Source organism: Rhinatrema bivittatum, chromosome 8 (assembly GCF_901001135.1).
Source record: "Rhinatrema bivittatum chromosome 8, aRhiBiv1.1, whole genome shotgun sequence".
NCBI classification, from domain to species: Eukaryota; Metazoa; Chordata; class Amphibia; order Gymnophiona; family Rhinatrematidae; genus Rhinatrema; species Rhinatrema bivittatum.
In genome coordinates this window covers 229,332,803-229,350,440 of record NC_042622.1, presented here as the reverse complement: position 1 = coordinate 229,350,440, position 17,638 = coordinate 229,332,803, and the positions used below count along the sequence as shown (strand labels likewise).

Genomic DNA, 17,638 nt, shown 5'->3' with positions numbered 1-17,638 from the left:
TCAGGGCCCAGGCCCAAATCTGCGCTGCCTCCTGACAGAGGAGATAGGAGCTAGTGCCCCCCTGTTTGTTCACATACCACATGGCCACTTGGTTGTCTGTCTGTATTAAGATGACTTTGTGGGACAGGCAGTCCTGGAACTCATAGAGGGCATATCGCATTGCCCAGAGTTCCAGGAAATGTATCTGGCATCTCGGACTTCGACCACACCCCTTGTGTGCGGAAGCCGTTGACATGGGCACCCCAGCCAATGTTGGAGACATCTGTGGTGAGGTTCACCTGAGCAGGAGGGGGCTGAAAGGGAAGTCCCTTGCTCAGGTTGGCTTCCTGTGCCTACCAAGCAAGGGACAGCCGAAGCGGTTCGATGATCTTGACTAGCGAAGAGAGTTCCTAAGAGGCTTGGTGCCACTGGGACCGCAGGGTCCACTGCATTACCCTCATGGTCACGCAGGCCATTGGGGTGACATGCACCGACAACACCATGTGACCCAGCAACCTCAAAAGCAGGCAGGCCAAAGCCTGCTGCCTGTGGCAAACTGCCCTGGCTAATCCCGCCAGGGTGGCCCTGCAATCGCCAGGGAGGAACGCTCTGGCCACCATGGGGGTCCAGGTCCGCCTCGATGAAGCTGAGCCGCTGGGATGGCATCAGCTGGGATTTTGGAAAGTTGATGAGAAATCCCAGTGATGAGAGGGCTCCAACTGTCGAGTTCAGGGAGTGCAGGGCTCCATCCCTAGAGGAACTCCTGATGAGCCAGTCGTCTAAGATAGGGGAACACTTGCACCCCTTTGCGGCGCAGGTGTGCTCCCACCACCACCAGGCACTTGGTGAATACTCTAGGTGCGGAGGCAAGCCCGAAGGGAAGAACCCTGTACTGGAAATGCCACTGGCCTATCACGAAATGCAGGTATTCCCAATGAGGCGGAAATATGGCAGTGTGCATAGGCGTCCTGCAAATCGAGAGAGCAGAGCCAATCTATCTGATGAAGAAGCAGGAGTAAGGTGTCCAAATGAGACCATTTTGAACCGCTCCCGCTGGAGGAACTTGTTTAGGGCCAGGAGACTGCCTGTTCTCTCTGGAATGAGAAAATACCTGGAGTAGAACCCCTGGCCTTGTTGGGCACGGGGAATCGGTTCGATGGCTTTGGACCACAAGAGAGCAGAGAGTTCCAACTCGAGGGTCGATGAGTGCTCCATGAGGCTCCATCCTGGAGAGGGAGGGGCGTCTGGTGGGATGCTGAGAAGATTCAGGTGGTAGCCCCGTTTCACGATGGTTAACACCCATCGGTCGGTGGTAATGGGGGACCAGCGATCTGCAAAAAAGCAAAGGCAACCCCCGACCGGAGAGTCGGAAGCTGTGGGCACAGGGGTTAGGCAGCTGATCTCTCTGCTCCAGTCAAAAACCAGCCACTAGGCCGGGCTGAGGTGTGGGCTGGGCCCGAAGCACCCGCTGTTGGCAGAAGTGGCCCTTCGGGGCAGCTCGAGCCGATCGAGCGTGTGAGGCCGAAGGATAGTATCTCCGTTGCCTATAGAAAGCCTTCCTAGGGTCCCTAGATGGCATCCTATGGATCGCTGAGGAGCGGTCCGAGGTGGTAGCGGACAACTGGCGCAGGGTTTCTTGATGATCTTTTAACTGTGCCACCACGTCTCTGACCTTATCCCCAAAAAGGTTTCCCCCTGGCCAGCTTTTCCTGGACTTCAGGGTGGAGGACGGGGGCTTTAAGCCAGGCCCAGCGCCAGGCACTAACACCCTTGCCGCGGTCTCAAACACGTTGTTGGTTGCTCACACTTCATGCTTGTTGGTCTCGAACCCTTTTTGTACAATGGACTCTAAGCCTTCTTGGAACTGCTGGGGGAGACCATCAGCAAACTCCTAGACCTGCTTCCAGAGGCTGCGGTTGTACTGATTCATGTACAACTGATATGCTGCTATACAGGCAATAAGCCTAGCCCCTTGGAAGACCTTATGACCCAGAGCGTCCAAGGCTCTTTGGTCCTTCCCCAGAGGGTCAGAGGAGTGAGTGTGGGCCCTCTTGGCCTTCTTCTGAGCCAACTCCACTACCACAGACTGGTGTGGGAGCTGGCTTTTTTGGAAGTCTAGGGCCTGTTGCACCAAATAAATGGCGTCTGTCTTCCGGTTGACCGGGGCTACAGAGCCTGGATGCTCCCATAACCGGTAGAGGAGCTCTAAGAGGACCTCATGTAACGGAACAGCCACCTTAGGGACATCCACGAATTGGAGGACCTCCATAATTTTATGGCAGGTATCCTCTTCCGTCAATAACTGGAAGGAAATGGCCTCCGCCATTGCCCAAACAAAATTGGCGAAAGATAAGTCCTCTGGAGGTAAGCGGCACCTCTCATCTGGAGGCGAGGGCTCCGACAGAAGATTGTCTGAGGCATCCGAGGATAGCTCGGAAGAAGCATCGTCCCATGGATCATAAGGGACCTCCTCCTCACCACCAAACTGTCTGGGTCGAGAAGGGAGTCCAAACCCTGGGTCTCAGGGTACCAGCATCGATGGCTGATCAGGGGGCCCCCAATAACAGCTGCGCCGGCATCGAGACCTTCTATGGAAGCCGGGGCACCGGGGGACCCGATGGCCTGGGAGCAGACACTAGAAACAATGGTGCTGCCCTCGGTGGTGAGTAGTCACATTCTTCTCCTCAGAGGAACCCGGAATCGGGATACCGTTGGGAGGGAAGAACTGGTGGCAGACAGGGCTCCGGGCACCGGCTGCGTCGGTAAGGCACCGAGCTACACGTCCAACCTTTCCAGCAAAGGTGCCAACATCGAGGGCGCCGGTTCTGGCACAGGTATGGGGGCCGCACTCAGTGCTTGATGGAGGCCCTGTAGGGCACAGAGCACTGCCTGTTGGACCAACTCCTCCCAAAATGCGGGCAAAATGAGCACTGACACGGGAGGAGAAGGCATGCGGAGCATAACCGGAGCCTCCGTGGAAGCTCAGTACCTGACACCGAGATCGGTGGGGAAAGCCCTGGGCTCCCGGCTTTAGAGGAGGACGGGACCTCCTCGCCTCAGGGCCGTTTTGGAGGGGGTCCGGCCGGAGCAGGTGCCCCTCTGACATCGATGCCAGCACCGGACGGTGATAATTGTCTGTGTCCGATTCCCATGGTGCTCAGCCCAGTCCTTCTCCGGCACTGAGGAAGATGATCCCGAGGCCGTGAACTGGCCAGATGCCGGTGAAGGGTGATTCCCCGCACCATGTTCATCCTGGCGAGGCGCCAATAGCCCTGAGTCAGATCGATCCCTGCGACTCGACGTACCCGGTACTGGAGTCATTGGAGCTGATTGTCTGGAACCGAACAAGTACTCCATCTTGTCCAGGCAGGTGCGCCTGCCTTTGGGGGTCATCTGAGCACAGCTGGGACACCGACAGACATCGTGGTAAGGCCCCAGGCAGAGGATACAAACATTGTGCGGGTCCGTGATGGCCAAACTCTGGACACTGGGGCACTTCCGAAAACCAGCTGCCACTGAAAAAAGATGGCACGCAGTCGGTGGCTAGTAGCCACCGGGGTGGGGGGGGGGGGGGGGGTCGCCTGGGACCCGACCGCAACAACAGGAAAGAAGTACCTACCGAACGCCAGGGGAACAGATTTGCGAAGGGAGACCCTGAAGCGGGAAAAACGGTCAATTCCTTCCGTGAGGGAAAAAATAGTGAAGAGCTCCAGAAACCGCGAGGCAATAGCACTGCGGAAAAAAAAGAAACTGAAGGGGGACCCCGCATGGCTGCGAGGTTAGTGGCATGCTCAGTGTGCCAGTCAAAGTTTCTAGAAACATTGACAGAAGTATTTCGTGCCAGGCTCCATCTGATGATGGACTACCATCTTGCTTGTCCTGGGAGAAACACTCATACCCTCTTCTCTTCACCCATCCCATGCTCACACAGGCTTTTACTCTTACAGTTTCCCTCATGCATAAACACCCTTATAGGATCTCACTCTCATTGATTCCCACACACACACATACAACTCTCACAGGCTCCCTCACACACACAAGCTCCATTCTCACAATCTCCCCCCCCCGCCCCCATACACACTTTCTTAGGCTCCCTCACATACACATACACACAAAAATGGTCTCACTCTTAAGACTCCCTTACATAAACACATAGTCATACACACAGAGGCTTCCTAACTCCCACATTCTCCATCATATACACACACACACACACACACACACTCAGGCTCACTCACACTCACATGCAGGCTGTCACTCTCAGTTTCCCCCCCACACACACACACACACACGCTGTCACACTCACATGCTCACACTCACAGGCTCCCTCACACACATACAGGCTGTCACTCTCACAGGATCCCTCACACAAAAACTCACAAACCAGCTCTCACTGCCACAGGCTCCCACACACACACAGGCACTCTCTCACACGATCTCACTTCCACAGGCTCTCAAATACAAAAACAAACACATACACACTCTCTCTCTCACAGGGCCTCCCCATGTCTTCTGGGTATCTTCTTGGACTGTCATGGGATAATGTCCACAGTAGCCCTGCTTCAGGACCTCTCCTTAGGCTATGGCAACAAATCATTTTTTGGGGAGACAATGTCACTCTCCCACGAGCAGTGAACCGACAGAAGGAACCACAATGTTTAAGTCTATGTCATCTCCTGCTGCTATCATGTTGCAGCTCTTACTATGAGACAAGCCCTGTGACAGCAGGAGATGATGTAGGCTTAAATGCTACTCCTGCTGCCAGCTCGCACAGAAAGGGTGGGGGGAGAGCAGGGAAGGATCGGTGTGTGAAGGGTCCAAATGAAGCAGGTTCCAGCCCATCAGATCAGGAAGGGGTTTGTGTTACTCCGGGCCTAATCTGATGCTAAAACTAGGGTGGCGAGCCACCCCATAGTGATATCCAAGTCTGCCATCAGCGCCTCCCTTACAGCCCAGCACCAGAGGGCCTTAGCCCCCACCAATGTATCTTCTTTGAGTATGCCAGTGCAAATTAAGCAGCAGAGAAGACAAGCAATAAGTAAAACTAGCTCCAGCAGCATCATGAATAATGGAGGTCATATACAATACAGTTTAGAAAAGAACACCACTGCTGAAGAGAATGACACACAGAGGGAAGATAGGAGCTGTAAACAGAGACCTACATTTAAGCAAAAATGCCAAATCGCATCAGAAAGCCAGATTAGCACCAGGGTTATTCGAAAGAAGCGATATTTTCTTCAAGTATAAGAGACAATAAGTTGGTGTCCAAAAGGTACTCCCAAAGCCGCCTGACTCCTGAACTTAAGAGTAAAATTGATTTAGGAGCCGTGAGCCTCAAACTTACCTAAATCTATATCCGTGAATCCCTCGGCAGTGATCGCATCAGCTGTGTTTTTGTCGATATTTTCCAAGCACAAACTAGCCAGCTGAGGCTCATCAAAGAGCCTTGCCTATCACAAACAAAACAAGGTATGTGAACCTTTCATGACAACTCATTTCCTTCTTTGGAACAAAAATTGCACAGGGTTACAGCAACTTTGTATATTAAGTACAATATGGGAAAATTGGTTTTTACCTGCTAATTTTTGTTCTGAAATATCACAGATCAGTCCAGACTCCTGGGTTTTGCATCCTTGCCAGCAGATGAAGACAGAGAAAGTTTCACTGACACTGCCATATAATCTAGTGTGCCATCAGCAATCCCTCAGTATTTGTACCCAAGCCAAGATGATATCAATTACACCAACACTAAAGGCCAGATTTTCGGAGGATTTACGCGCGTAACCGGGCTTATGAGCGCCGGGCGATGCACATAAAGCCCCAGGACGCGTGTAAGTCCCGGGGGCAGGGCCAGAGGCCTCAGACAGAGCAGCCATTGCCGCTCTGTTGGAAGATTGTGTGCTGGCAGGCTGCCGGCAGGCGCAAAAGGTAAGATAACATTTTGGGGGGGGGGGGTTAGAGTAGGGCTGGGTGGGGGAAGGTTAGGGGGAGGGAACGGAGGAAGGGAGTGTGGCTCGGCGCGCGCAAGGTGCACATTTGTGCACCCTCCTTGCGCATGCCAATCCCACGTTATAAAATCGGGCGTACAACCTTTTAAAATCTACCCCTAAGAATCCAGAATCCAAACTCCCATAACGAGCAAGAGGAAGGTGAAGTTGCAAACAAAATGGAAAACTCTTTCCCAGAAAGTAAAGTAAAGCAGCACTGAAACAGTCAACAACTCTGCATTATATACAAACTTACCCTGTTTCCCCGAAAATAAGACATCCCCCGAAAATAAGACCTAGTAGAGGTTTTGCTGAATTGCTAAATACAAGACCTCCCCCGAAAGTAAGACCTAGCAAAGTTTTTATTTGGGAGCATGCCCGTCGCACAGAACACCAGAGCATGCAGCTGTGATTTTTTTACCCTGCAGGATTCACAGTTAGTTGTCATCACAAACCAGCATAACCAGACAACTATTCAGAATATAATAAATGTTCATTTTTTTGTTCAACAATATATGTGAATTCTTCTTCATGGAAAAATAAGACATCCCCTGAAAATAAGGCCTAGTGCATCTTTGGTGGCAAAAATTAATATAAGACACTGTCTTATTTTCGGGGAAACAGGGTATCAGTACAAGCGGTGGACTCCTCCCAGTGGGTGGGTCTCTGAGCTGACTTGTGGCATTCCAGGAACAAAAATTATCAGGTAATAACCAATTTTCCTTTCCTGTTCACACCCCAGAACAGTCCAGATTCCTGGGATATACCCACGCTCCCCTAATCAGGGTAGGATTGCAAGAGTCCTGCTCGTAGAACACTCTCAAAGACCATGGAATCTGGGAGCCCCGACATCCAAATGATAATGTCTAAGGAAAGTGTACAATGACTTAGAAATGGCCACCCTGTAAATCTTCTGCGGAGACACCTGTTAGGATATGGCCCCAAAAGGTCACCTGAGAATGAGTTGAGTGAGCCCTTACTCTCTCAAATATAGGACGACCCTTACAAATATAAGCCAGCCAATTGCCTTCTTTAGTCAATGCGCAATTGTAGCCTTTGATGTTTTACACCTCTTCCTTGAACCACTCCAAAGTACAAAGAGGTGATCTGTTCTCCAGAAATGATTAGTAACCTTCAGATACCTCAATAATGCCCGCCTTACATCCAAGAATCAAAACTCCCTCATGTGAGGTGGGGAGGAATCCAAACCTGGAAAGGCCGAACGTTTGACTAAGATGGAACCCTGAAACAATCTCTGGCAGAAAGGAAGGCACCGTACGTAACGATGCCCCGACTCCAAAATCTGCAGAACAGGATCTTGACATGATAAAGCCTGGAGCTCTGAGATTCTCCTGGATGAACAAATAGTCACCAGAAAACCACCTTTATGGTTGCCCTCTTCAATGGTTCAAACAGAGCCTCACACATTCCTCTAAGCACCAGATTAAGGTTACAAGAGGGACAGATCTTTCTCACTGGAGGCCGCAAATTTTTCACTCCCCAAAGAAAATACATCACATCCAGATGCGCAGAGATCCCTGCACCTTACCTCAAGACAGCATAAGGCTGCTACCTGCACTCTCAGAGAGTTAAAGGTCAGAACCTTGACCAAACCCTCTTATAGAAAAGCCAAAATATGCGACACTGTAGCCTGAATAGGTTTCACTCTGTTAATGGTACACCAGGACTCGAAGACCTTACAAATCCTCACGTATGCTATGAATATGGAAGGTTGCCTGGCCCGCAATAAGGTGGCGATAACTTCTTCGGAATATCCCCTCCTTCTCCTCTCAAAAGCCAGGCTGTGAAACAGAAGTGAGATGCCTGATCTGAAAATATTGGGCCCTGGTGGAGAAGATTCGACAAATGGCCGAACCTCAGCGGCCTGTCCATGGTCATATTGACCAGATCTGTGAACCATAATTGATGTGGCCACTTAGGGCCATCAGACCAACCTTGTCTGGATGTTTCTCTATTTACTGTATCACCTTGCCCACCAGCGACCATGGAGGAAAGAGAAAAAAGAATGCCTCGAAGCCATAGTAGAACCAGGGCATTGATTCCTTCTGCCCAGTATTCCTTTCTGCAGCTGTAAAAATGAGATGCCTTAGCATTCTATCTGGTCACCATAAAGTCTATTTGGGGATAATCCCACCTGTTGTGAATGAGATACATCACAGTCTGACAGCTCCCACTCTCCAGGATCTAGTTTTCTCCAATTGAGAAAATCCACCTGAGCATTGTTTACCCCAGCGATATGTGAGACACCGCCAGCCATTCCAAATGCTGTTCCACCCAGAGAATGAACTCCTGGGCCTCTACCCAACTGTTGGTTCCTCCCTGCTGGTTGATGCAGGCCACCACCATTGCACTGTCCGATAGAACCCACACTGGATTGTCACATAGCTGTGGCAGAAGGGCAAGCAAAGCTTAACACACCGCTCTCATCTCTTACCGACTGACAGACCATGATGCCTCCCTCTTTGACCACTCGTGCGCCGAATGATCCTGACATACTATTCCCCAGCCAGAAAGACTGGCAATGGTGGTGACTATCACCCAATCTGGAACTTCCAATTCCACATCATGCTCCAGATTGGCACGAATAAGCCACCATGAAAGAAGGTCCCTGCCTTCCCCCTCAAGCGGAAGGAGAAGATGAAACTCCTCTGATAACAGATTCCACCGGGAGAGAAGAGCCCTATGAAGAGGCCACATATGCGCAAACGCCCAAGGCATCAGCTCCAATGTCGATGCCATAGAACCCAGGACCTGCAAATTGTCCCAGACCTTGAGCATAAAAAGGTGACAACTTCAACCACCTCTCTTCCGTAAGAAACACTCTTCCCTCCAGTGTGTTGAACCAAACCCCCAGATATTCCAGGGTCTGAGAGGAAATGAGATGGCTCTTTGACAGATTCACCACCCAGCCTAGAAACTTCACCTGCATCATTACCTTCTTTACTGACTACCAACAGAGGTTCTTCTGACTTCGCTCAAATGAGCCAGTCGTCCAGTTACAAATGCACCAACACACCTTCTGGTTGTAAGGCCACCACCGCCACCGTCACCTTGGTGAACGGATGGGGAACTGTTGCAAATTCGAAAGGAAGGGCCCAGAACTGGAAATGTTCCCCTACGATCATGAACCTCAGAAACTGCTGGTGCTCCAGCTTGATGGCTATGTGCGGATAAGCCTCTGTCAGTCCAGAGACGCCAAGAACTCTTCCTTGCATACCACCGTTATAACCAACCTCAGGGTCTCCATACAGAACCAAGGAATCTTGAGGGCTGCATTTACCTTCTTTAAATCTAAAACTGAGCAAAATGTTCCATCCTTTTTCGGTGCCACAAAATAAATAGAATACCTTCCTCTTTTTTGCTCCTCTCAAGGAATAGACACTATAGCCCCCTGACGCTGCAAGAGTTCACAGTCCCTTGAATAGCTACTCGCTTGTTGTGGGGAGCACAAGGGGAAACAATGTAAGCCTCTCATATCAGCTGAGAAAATTCTAACGCGTAGCCATCTTTTATCACACTTAGGGCCCACTGGTCACTGGTAATTTTAGCCCACTCCTCATAAATAAGCATTAAAGGCCCTCTAACAGCCCGAACTGAAGAGTGGACCATCCTTGCCTCATTGCGAGGACTTTGTACCTCTAATGCCTGGACCAGGGTTGTCTCGGGATGGCTTTCGTCCACCCTGAAAGGACTGTCCTCAGGACTGTGCTTTGCTTGTATTCTGCCTCTGAGGCCCTAAAGAACCTTTATTCTGGTAAAATCTCCTATTGTCTCGAAACCATGTGAAAGCAGGAAAAAGCCTTCTGCCTTTGGTTTGTCCTCTGGTAACTTATGCACTTTGGACTCTCCTAGATGCTTCATTATCTGTTCTGAGTTCTCTCCAAATAAGAGCTTGCCCTTAAATGGAAGGGCACCCAGTTGAAATTTAGACCAAACATCCACTGACCAGTTTTGTAACCACAGTAACCTCCTGGCCAACACCAGAGACATCATCATCCTGGAAGATGCTGTGATCAGGTCATGGCCTCTTATGCCATGGTCACCTCTAAAAGCTCAGCCTGTCTTGCTGCTGCAACAACATAGCCTGCATTTCCTGCAACTGTTGAACCCAGCGCAGGCATGCCTACTGCATAAAACTGCTGCAAATCGCAGCCCTTATGCCCAGGGCCGAAATCTCAGATCTTCTTGACGTGAACCTCCAACTTACGATCTTGGATCTCTCTTAATACAGCAGATCCCACTACCAAAATGGTGGTCTTCTTGGTTACCACCAATACCGAAACGTCAACCTTAGGAAGTGCCAAAAGTTTCATCTCCTCCAGCAATGGATATAGCTTCGCCATAGTTCTGCCAACCTTTAAGCTGAACTCCGGAATGTCCCACTCCCAAACTACCAACTTCTTTACAGACTTATGAAAGGAAAGGCTTTCATTGGACAATCAGTCCAACACAGAATCCGCTCCCTCCAAGTCAGACTCCTCTTGCTAAACACCTTGATTCCCAGTTTCTTCAGGACATGCGGAATCAAGGGCCAGAGCTCTTTTCTATGAAAAAAGCGCACCACCATAGGGTCTTCCTCGGCCACCAGAACCTCCTCTGGTTGCCTACCTGCACCTGGTCCGCTTTCGAGGAATCCTCCACCACAAAATTGGAGTTCTCTGAGACTTCAATATCCCTCCCAGGACCACCTATATAAGAGGAAAGACCCAAAATTCGCTAAACGCTCAGTGACCGCTTTCCTTTTGCCTGCACGGATCTCTTTACTGTTCGAACATCAACAGTGGACAGAGACCAGGACAGAGGGTACATATCCCCCTGCTGCTCTCCTAACTAAATATTCCTTATGCATTAGCAACACAAAATCTATAGAAAACATCTGTGAATCATCAGAATCCTCAGAATCAGAGCCTCCTCACCCAATCTTGGAGCCAGGCATTACTGGCGACACTGAGGTAGGGATCTCTGTCTCATCTATCGCCGCAGACGATCCTGATAAACAATTCAATATGGCCACCATTCCCAGGCTAATGGGCAAAGCCTCAGCGGATGACCCGGACACACGCGGGGCTTGACTAAGCTTAGAAGCAGTGCTGGGCAAAGAGCCTTCCCCATTTGAAATGTATTCAGAACACAGCCTGCGTGAGAGAGACACAACCGTGATTCCCTCAAGCATGGCATCCCTTGCCACATATGCCATTGCCACACACATCGCCTTACTAACCTCAGAAAGAGAAGTTGGCAAACAGCTCTGCATCCCTGATCACTGCAGTGACCAGACACCACAAACACAAGTAACCACAAGGCAACCAAACCTTACACTTTTTTTTTAAACAAAACTTTAATGCCACCCCTGCACCTGTACAGAAATTAAAAGGGGATATTTCCCTGCTCAGCTGGGCTGATGAACTGCAGATCTGTCAATGGGATTCAATTTTGCCTTGTGGAGGATGAGGGATCTGGACCACCAGATTTACATCCCCATGGAACTGAGGCCTGAGCTATCAAGAAGGATCACCAACCCGCCCCCCACCCCCTGTTCATCTACTTCAAACCAGGGGGGATGTCCACCAGGATCTAACAACCCTCTGGGAAGAACTGGTAAAATTTCTACTTTTTTGTCATCATTTTTTTTTTTTTTAAATATACTGCAGACGGCACACTAGTTTATGTGGAAGTGTCAGTGAAACTTTGTCTCCATCTACTGGCAGGAATGCAAAACCCAGGAGTCTGGACTGATATGCAGTATAAACAGGAATAAAAACATTAGAAATGGGTTTCCATCTAGGAAACAAGGCAAGAGATGAGTCATCTGGTGACCAAAGGCATTAACCAAAGGCAGGGCAGCTTTAAAAATACTTGATGACTCCATGAACTTAATTCAGCTGGCCCCTCCCTAAAGGAAATTTAAAAAAGAGGGGGATTCTAAGTAGCAGAGGCTTTCAAGGTGCAAGATAAGCATGAATTGGGGGTCACTGGGTACTCTATCACCTGTGGCACAAATGTTAATAAAATTGAATGAACTCAAAGCATTATTGAGGGGGGGGACAACGACAGACAAACAATGATCTCATAAGGCCACTTTTCCCAGGGAAAACAATGTTAAAAAGGGTCTATTTGGGCATTAAAAGTTCTTTTTATCATATAATCTAGTTAGGCCAGTTTGAGTACAGCACTTTAAAAACTGGACCTGAAAACAACGTTCCCTTGAATTTTTCCTGGTGTGCACTCTACTGCATCTCAAGTATAGTGTGCAGTTCTGGTCACCCCAGCTCAAAAAACAGATATAGCAAACTAGAAAAATATGCAAAGGAGGGCAATAAAAATGATAAAGAGGATGCAACGGCTCCCCTATGAAAAGAAGCTACACAGGTTAGGGATCTTCAGCTTGAAAAAGAACGGCTGAAGGGGGCATGATAGAAGTTTATAAAATCATGAGTATGGGGGAACAGGTAAATAAAGGACAGTTATTTACTGTTTCAAATAATACTAAAACAAGGGGACACTCCGTGAAACTTAACCACCAGCAGATTTAAAACAAATCATCGAAAGTACTTTTTCACTCAGCACACAACCAAGCTGTGGAACCTGTTGCCAGAGGATATCGTTAAAGTGGGTTTAAAGAGAGGAATGGACAAATTCCTAGAGGAAAAGTCCATAAATCACAGTGATCCATAGAAAGCGTTAAGGAAAACCAAATAATTCTGAACAGAACTTGCTACATAAACAAAAATTTCAAATTGAGAAGAAAACATCCATGCTCACATAAGACGACCTCATAAATGTGTGAATACCACATGTATTATTTCATATTTTATATTTTGCTTTTCGGTACTTTAAAGCGGATTACACAGGGTCAAGTGACTTGCCCAAGGTCACAAGGAGCGACAGTGGGACTTGAACCCTGGTCTCCCCGGTTCATAGCCCGCTGCTCTAACTACTAGGCTTCTCCTCCACAAAGATCACACATTGTTGTAATCATCAGTCAGAAAAATGTCCATAAAGACTTAAAAACTAAGACACTTGAAGTCTTTATGGACATTTTTGTGACCGATGATTACAACATTATTTGGTCTTTGCAATACAAATGTTGATCACACATTTATGAGGTCTTGTGTGTGTTGGTTTAATGTCACCGGATGTTTCCTCTCAATTTGAAATTTTTGTTTAAGTAGCAATTTTTGTTCAGAAAAAGTCACAAAACGTTAGGAGCCAGGTAGATTTGGAAAAGCCACTGCCATCCCTGGAAGTGAGTAACAAGAAATAGATAGACTTTTTGGTCTATCTATTTTACATGCTGGGTACATGTGACCCAGACTAGCCACCGTCACAGACAGGATACTGAGCTCAAAATACTTTTGTCTGACCCAGAATATTCATTCTTATACACTATTGGGCATATAATTTTTGCAAGTGAGTGGCAAGGGCCAGTCTCCCATCCCCCCAGCGTTTGCTCCCCTGTTTCTTCCCAATCTTGTCCCCCAACTTCTTCTTCACCTGTATGCCCCTCTTGCTTTCCTCTCCTCCCCAGCTCTATCTGCTCAGGGGCAGAGCCCATACCACCCCCTTCCATCTGTGCTGTCCCTGCAAGCATGCTGAAAAGTCACTGGCCGGCACTTCTTGTAGTCTGATCTTGGGCACCAAGCGATCAGCAGACAAGAAATGCTAGCTCAAGTTCTGAACAAGTTGGCAGGACCAACAAGGAAGAGAAGCAGCACAGCTCCCCCCCCCCCCCCCCAGCTGTGTACATCTAACAGGAAGTAGTGCCTGAAAATCCAGATAAAAACTTTTTTTTTTAAATGCAGTGAACGGATGAGGGAAAAAAAAACAACACATCAAAAAATTCCTGCTGCTTGTCAGATTCACCCCAAACCTAACACACAGCGTCAAGATCTAAGAATGTATGTTTGATTTGGGGATTTAAGCAGAGTTTTATGAATAAACTTTAACTCCCCACTGCAAGCCCAAAACTGCTCAGACAATCCCTCTTCCAAAAAAGGAAAAATACACCACCAGTAAGCAAATGCAGCCATTTCATTCCTACCTTACACCCAGATACCCATAGGACCCAGCTTGCTGTGCCCCCGTGCGTCAGGACATACCTGGGTCAGAAGCATGAAGGCATTATCAGCTCGCAGGTTCTTCTTAAGAAACTCCACACAATGTGCCTCCAGAGCGGGCACAGCATACTTTTTAGCCGTGTACAGTGTTGTCATCACAGTTTCCGGCCCAATCTGAACCTCGTCAGAATACAGGAACCTAATGTATGCAAACATTAAGACAGAAAAGCAGCTTCAACTGGTAAAGGAGGCAGAACACAAACCACCTCAACCGCCACTGCATGCAGAACTGAAAAGTTCAGGACCTTCACCACATCTTCTCTGGTCAGGTCTCAAGAAAACATTAACACTCTTCAAATGTTTTTTACTGGCTGCAAAACCCAAATACTCCTGCATTCTTATAAATTATACATATGATAAACAGCTGTTCTTTTTAAAAGGGGAAAAAAGGCAGCCCTTAGGTAGCTGTTTATAAATACCTTCACTATATATTTCTTTGTATTTACCATGTTTTTTCTATCTTGAGAGGAAAGGGTTTTTTGTTTTTTTTATTTATAGACATCTGATATTGTACCTTTTACGAGACTGGACTCAAGGCAGATTACAATAAAATTTAAGGACAAACTGCAACTGAGATAATTTACAGTAGTATTCAAATGTACACTTGGAAAAGCACTGGGCATGCAGGATATATAACTTCCAGCTCTTAAACAGGAGGAGAGGTTAGAACAAGAGAATGGGGTCTCTGCAGGGAAGGCCTGGCTGAAAAGGATGTCTTTACCTATGTCAGTGTCAGTTTTAGGATACCAGTTTTCACAGTACAGACATGGGACATCCCTCACAACACAACACATGCAGACCAGTTTCCAAGTGTGCTTTTCCTATTGACTGGCTATAGTAAAAACAACTTCCAACTAAATCTCATGAAGGAACTGTCAGAATGGAGGCCTCCCTCCAAGGTCTCAGAGTACTGGGAGAAAGCCTAGCAACTCTGTCCGTTTACAAAAAATGAGAGCACAGCACAAACAAGACAGGGCTTACTTCAGCAGGGCTAGAAATGCAGCAGGCTCCACATCAGGCAGGTCAATCTCCGTAGACGTTGTTGCCATTCCTCCATTAAACATTGCATCGAAAACAGCACTACCCACAGCCAGCACAAACCTAGCAATAAATAAAGGAAAGGATAGAATTAAACAAAAAAGTAATGTTTTATGGGAATCATGAACATTTAATCTACAGACCATCAACAAGAAATAAGTGTGTTTCTGATCACAGAAAAGGGGCTGCATAGGCAGTAATAAGAGGTCTACCACCCAAATCAAGTACTGGTGTCCCAACCACTTAACGCACACAACAGTACCAGCAACAGACTTAAGATAATTTAGTTGACAGTTACAACTACCACCTCTTTCCTTGTTAATCCCAATGTTTTTCATTGCTGAAGAAATAAATACAATTTAGTGCTTGAAGTTTCTGGATGCTCCTCCCTCTGAGGTACATCCACCATAATAGCCCAGTGTACAGTGAGACACTACTGATCCTGAAGGTTCCCATACATGTATCACACTGCTAAATGTACAGCATCAGTATGGCCTACAAAGCTGAAGAGGGGATCACCACAACCCTCGTGTAAGTATCACACCAATACATGCAGGTGAAGTATGACTACAGCACAGAAAGCTGAGGAGGGACATTCATCCGAGTTCTACGCACAAGTCACACTGATACATGCACGTAAAGCATTAATACAGCACATCTTCATCAGAGCCCCATGCGGGCATTGCACAGATGCATGTACAGCACAGACAGCTGAAGAGAGGATCTTCATCAGAGCCCCATGCAGGCATCACAGTGATGCACATATAGCATAGACAACTGAGAAGCAAATCTTCAACAGAACCCCAGAGACGGGTCACAGCCATACACGTAACCCGGGAGCAGAGAAAAATGTTCAGACAATTTCAAAAATGCATTTATTTATTCCATTAAAAAACTTTTGGGGAAGGGGGAGAGACTTTTCCAAAAGGTTGGGCTCCACGTTAACCAGAGTGGAACCAAGCTGCTGGCACTAACTTTCAAAATGAGATAGAGCAGCTTTTAAACTAGAACAAGGGAGAAAGCAGATAGTCACTCAGCAGTGCATGGTTCGGACAACTGTATCCTTGAAGGATACTAATGAAACAGGAGAGTTAGGGCATCCCAACAGAGAGGTTCCAATAAAAGCAAACATAGTCCATGTGCCTATATGTAAAAAAAATCACCAAAGCTAATGATTTCCGAATTATCCCAAACAACTGAAAAGCAGGTTGTGAAAACAAGCAGAAACCACACTTTGAAATGTCTGTATGCCAATGCCAGAAGTCTAAGAAGTAAGATGGGAGAATTAGAGTGTATAGCAGCAAATAATGAGATTGTCATAATTGGCATCACAGAGACTTGGTGGAAGGAGGATAACCAATGGGACAGTGCTATATCAGGGTACAAATTATATCGCAATGATAGGGAGGATCAACTTTGTGGGGGTGTGGCACTTTATGTCCGGAAGGGTATAGAGTCCAACAGGATAAAGATCATACAAGAGAGTAAATGCTCAGTAGAATCTATATGGGTAGAAATCCCATGTGTGTTGGGTAAGAGTATAGTGATAGGAGTATACTACCGTCCACCTGGACAAAATGGTCGGACAGATGATGAAATGCTAAGAGAAATCAGATTTCTCTTAGCATTTCAATTTGGCAGTGCAATAAAAATGGGAGATTTCAATTACCCCAATATTGACTGGATAAATGTAACATCAGGACTTACTAGAGACAAAGTTCCTGGATGTAATAAATTACTGCTTCATGGAGCAATTGGTTCAGGAACCAACAAGAGAGGGAGCTATTTTAGATTTAATTCTTAGTGGAACGCAGGATTTGGTGAAAGAAGTAGCAGTGGTGGAGCCACTTGGCAATAGTTATCATAACATGATCAAATTTAAACTAATAACTAGAAGGGGGACAATAAGTAAATCTACAGCTCTAAACACTAAACTTTCAAAAGGGAAACTTTGATTAAATGAGGAAAATAGTTTGAAAAAAACTGAAAGGTGCAGCTGCAAAGGTTAAAAGTGTTCAACAGGCTTAGACATTGTTTAAAAATACAATCCTAGAGGCGCAGTCCATATGTATTCCACGCATTAAGAAAGGTAGAAGGAAGGCAAAACAATTACAGTCATGGTTAAAAGGTGAGGTGAAAGAGGCTATTTTAGCCAAAAAAACATCCTTCAAAGGTTGGAGGAAGGATCCATCTGAAGAAAAGAGGATGGAGCATGGGCATTGTCAAGGTAAGTGTAAAACATTGATAAGACAGGCGAAGAGAGAATTTGAATTGAAGTTGGCTATAAAGGCAAAAACTCAATAAAAACTTTTTAAATATATCCGAAGCAAGAAACCTATGAGGGAGTCGGTTGGACCATTAGATGACAGGGGGGTTAAAAGGGCTCTTAGGAAAGGTAAGGCCTTTCCTAAGACTAAATTAATTCTTTGCTTCCATGTTTACTAATCAGGATGTTGGGGAGATACCAGTTCTGGAGATGGTTTTCAAGGGTGATGA

At 47.1% G+C, this 17,638-nt stretch overlaps 1 protein-coding gene across 2 annotated transcripts in view; it reads right to left on the bottom strand.

Moving 5' to 3' along the window:
* Positions 1-17,638, bottom strand: part of BTBD2 (BTB domain containing 2) — a 113,660-nt gene that overhangs the window by 49,525 nt on the left and 46,497 nt on the right. For both annotated transcript variants that reach the window (XM_029613937.1, XM_029613936.1), the window contains exons 2-4: positions 15,086-15,205; positions 14,087-14,243; positions 5,324-5,429 (exon numbers count right to left, since the gene is read on the bottom strand). In XM_029613937.1, coding sequence (XP_029469797.1) covers positions 5,324-5,429; positions 14,087-14,243; positions 15,086-15,205 — 383 coding nt within the window. The remainder of the gene's footprint in view (positions 1-5,323; positions 5,430-14,086; positions 14,244-15,085; positions 15,206-17,638) is intronic.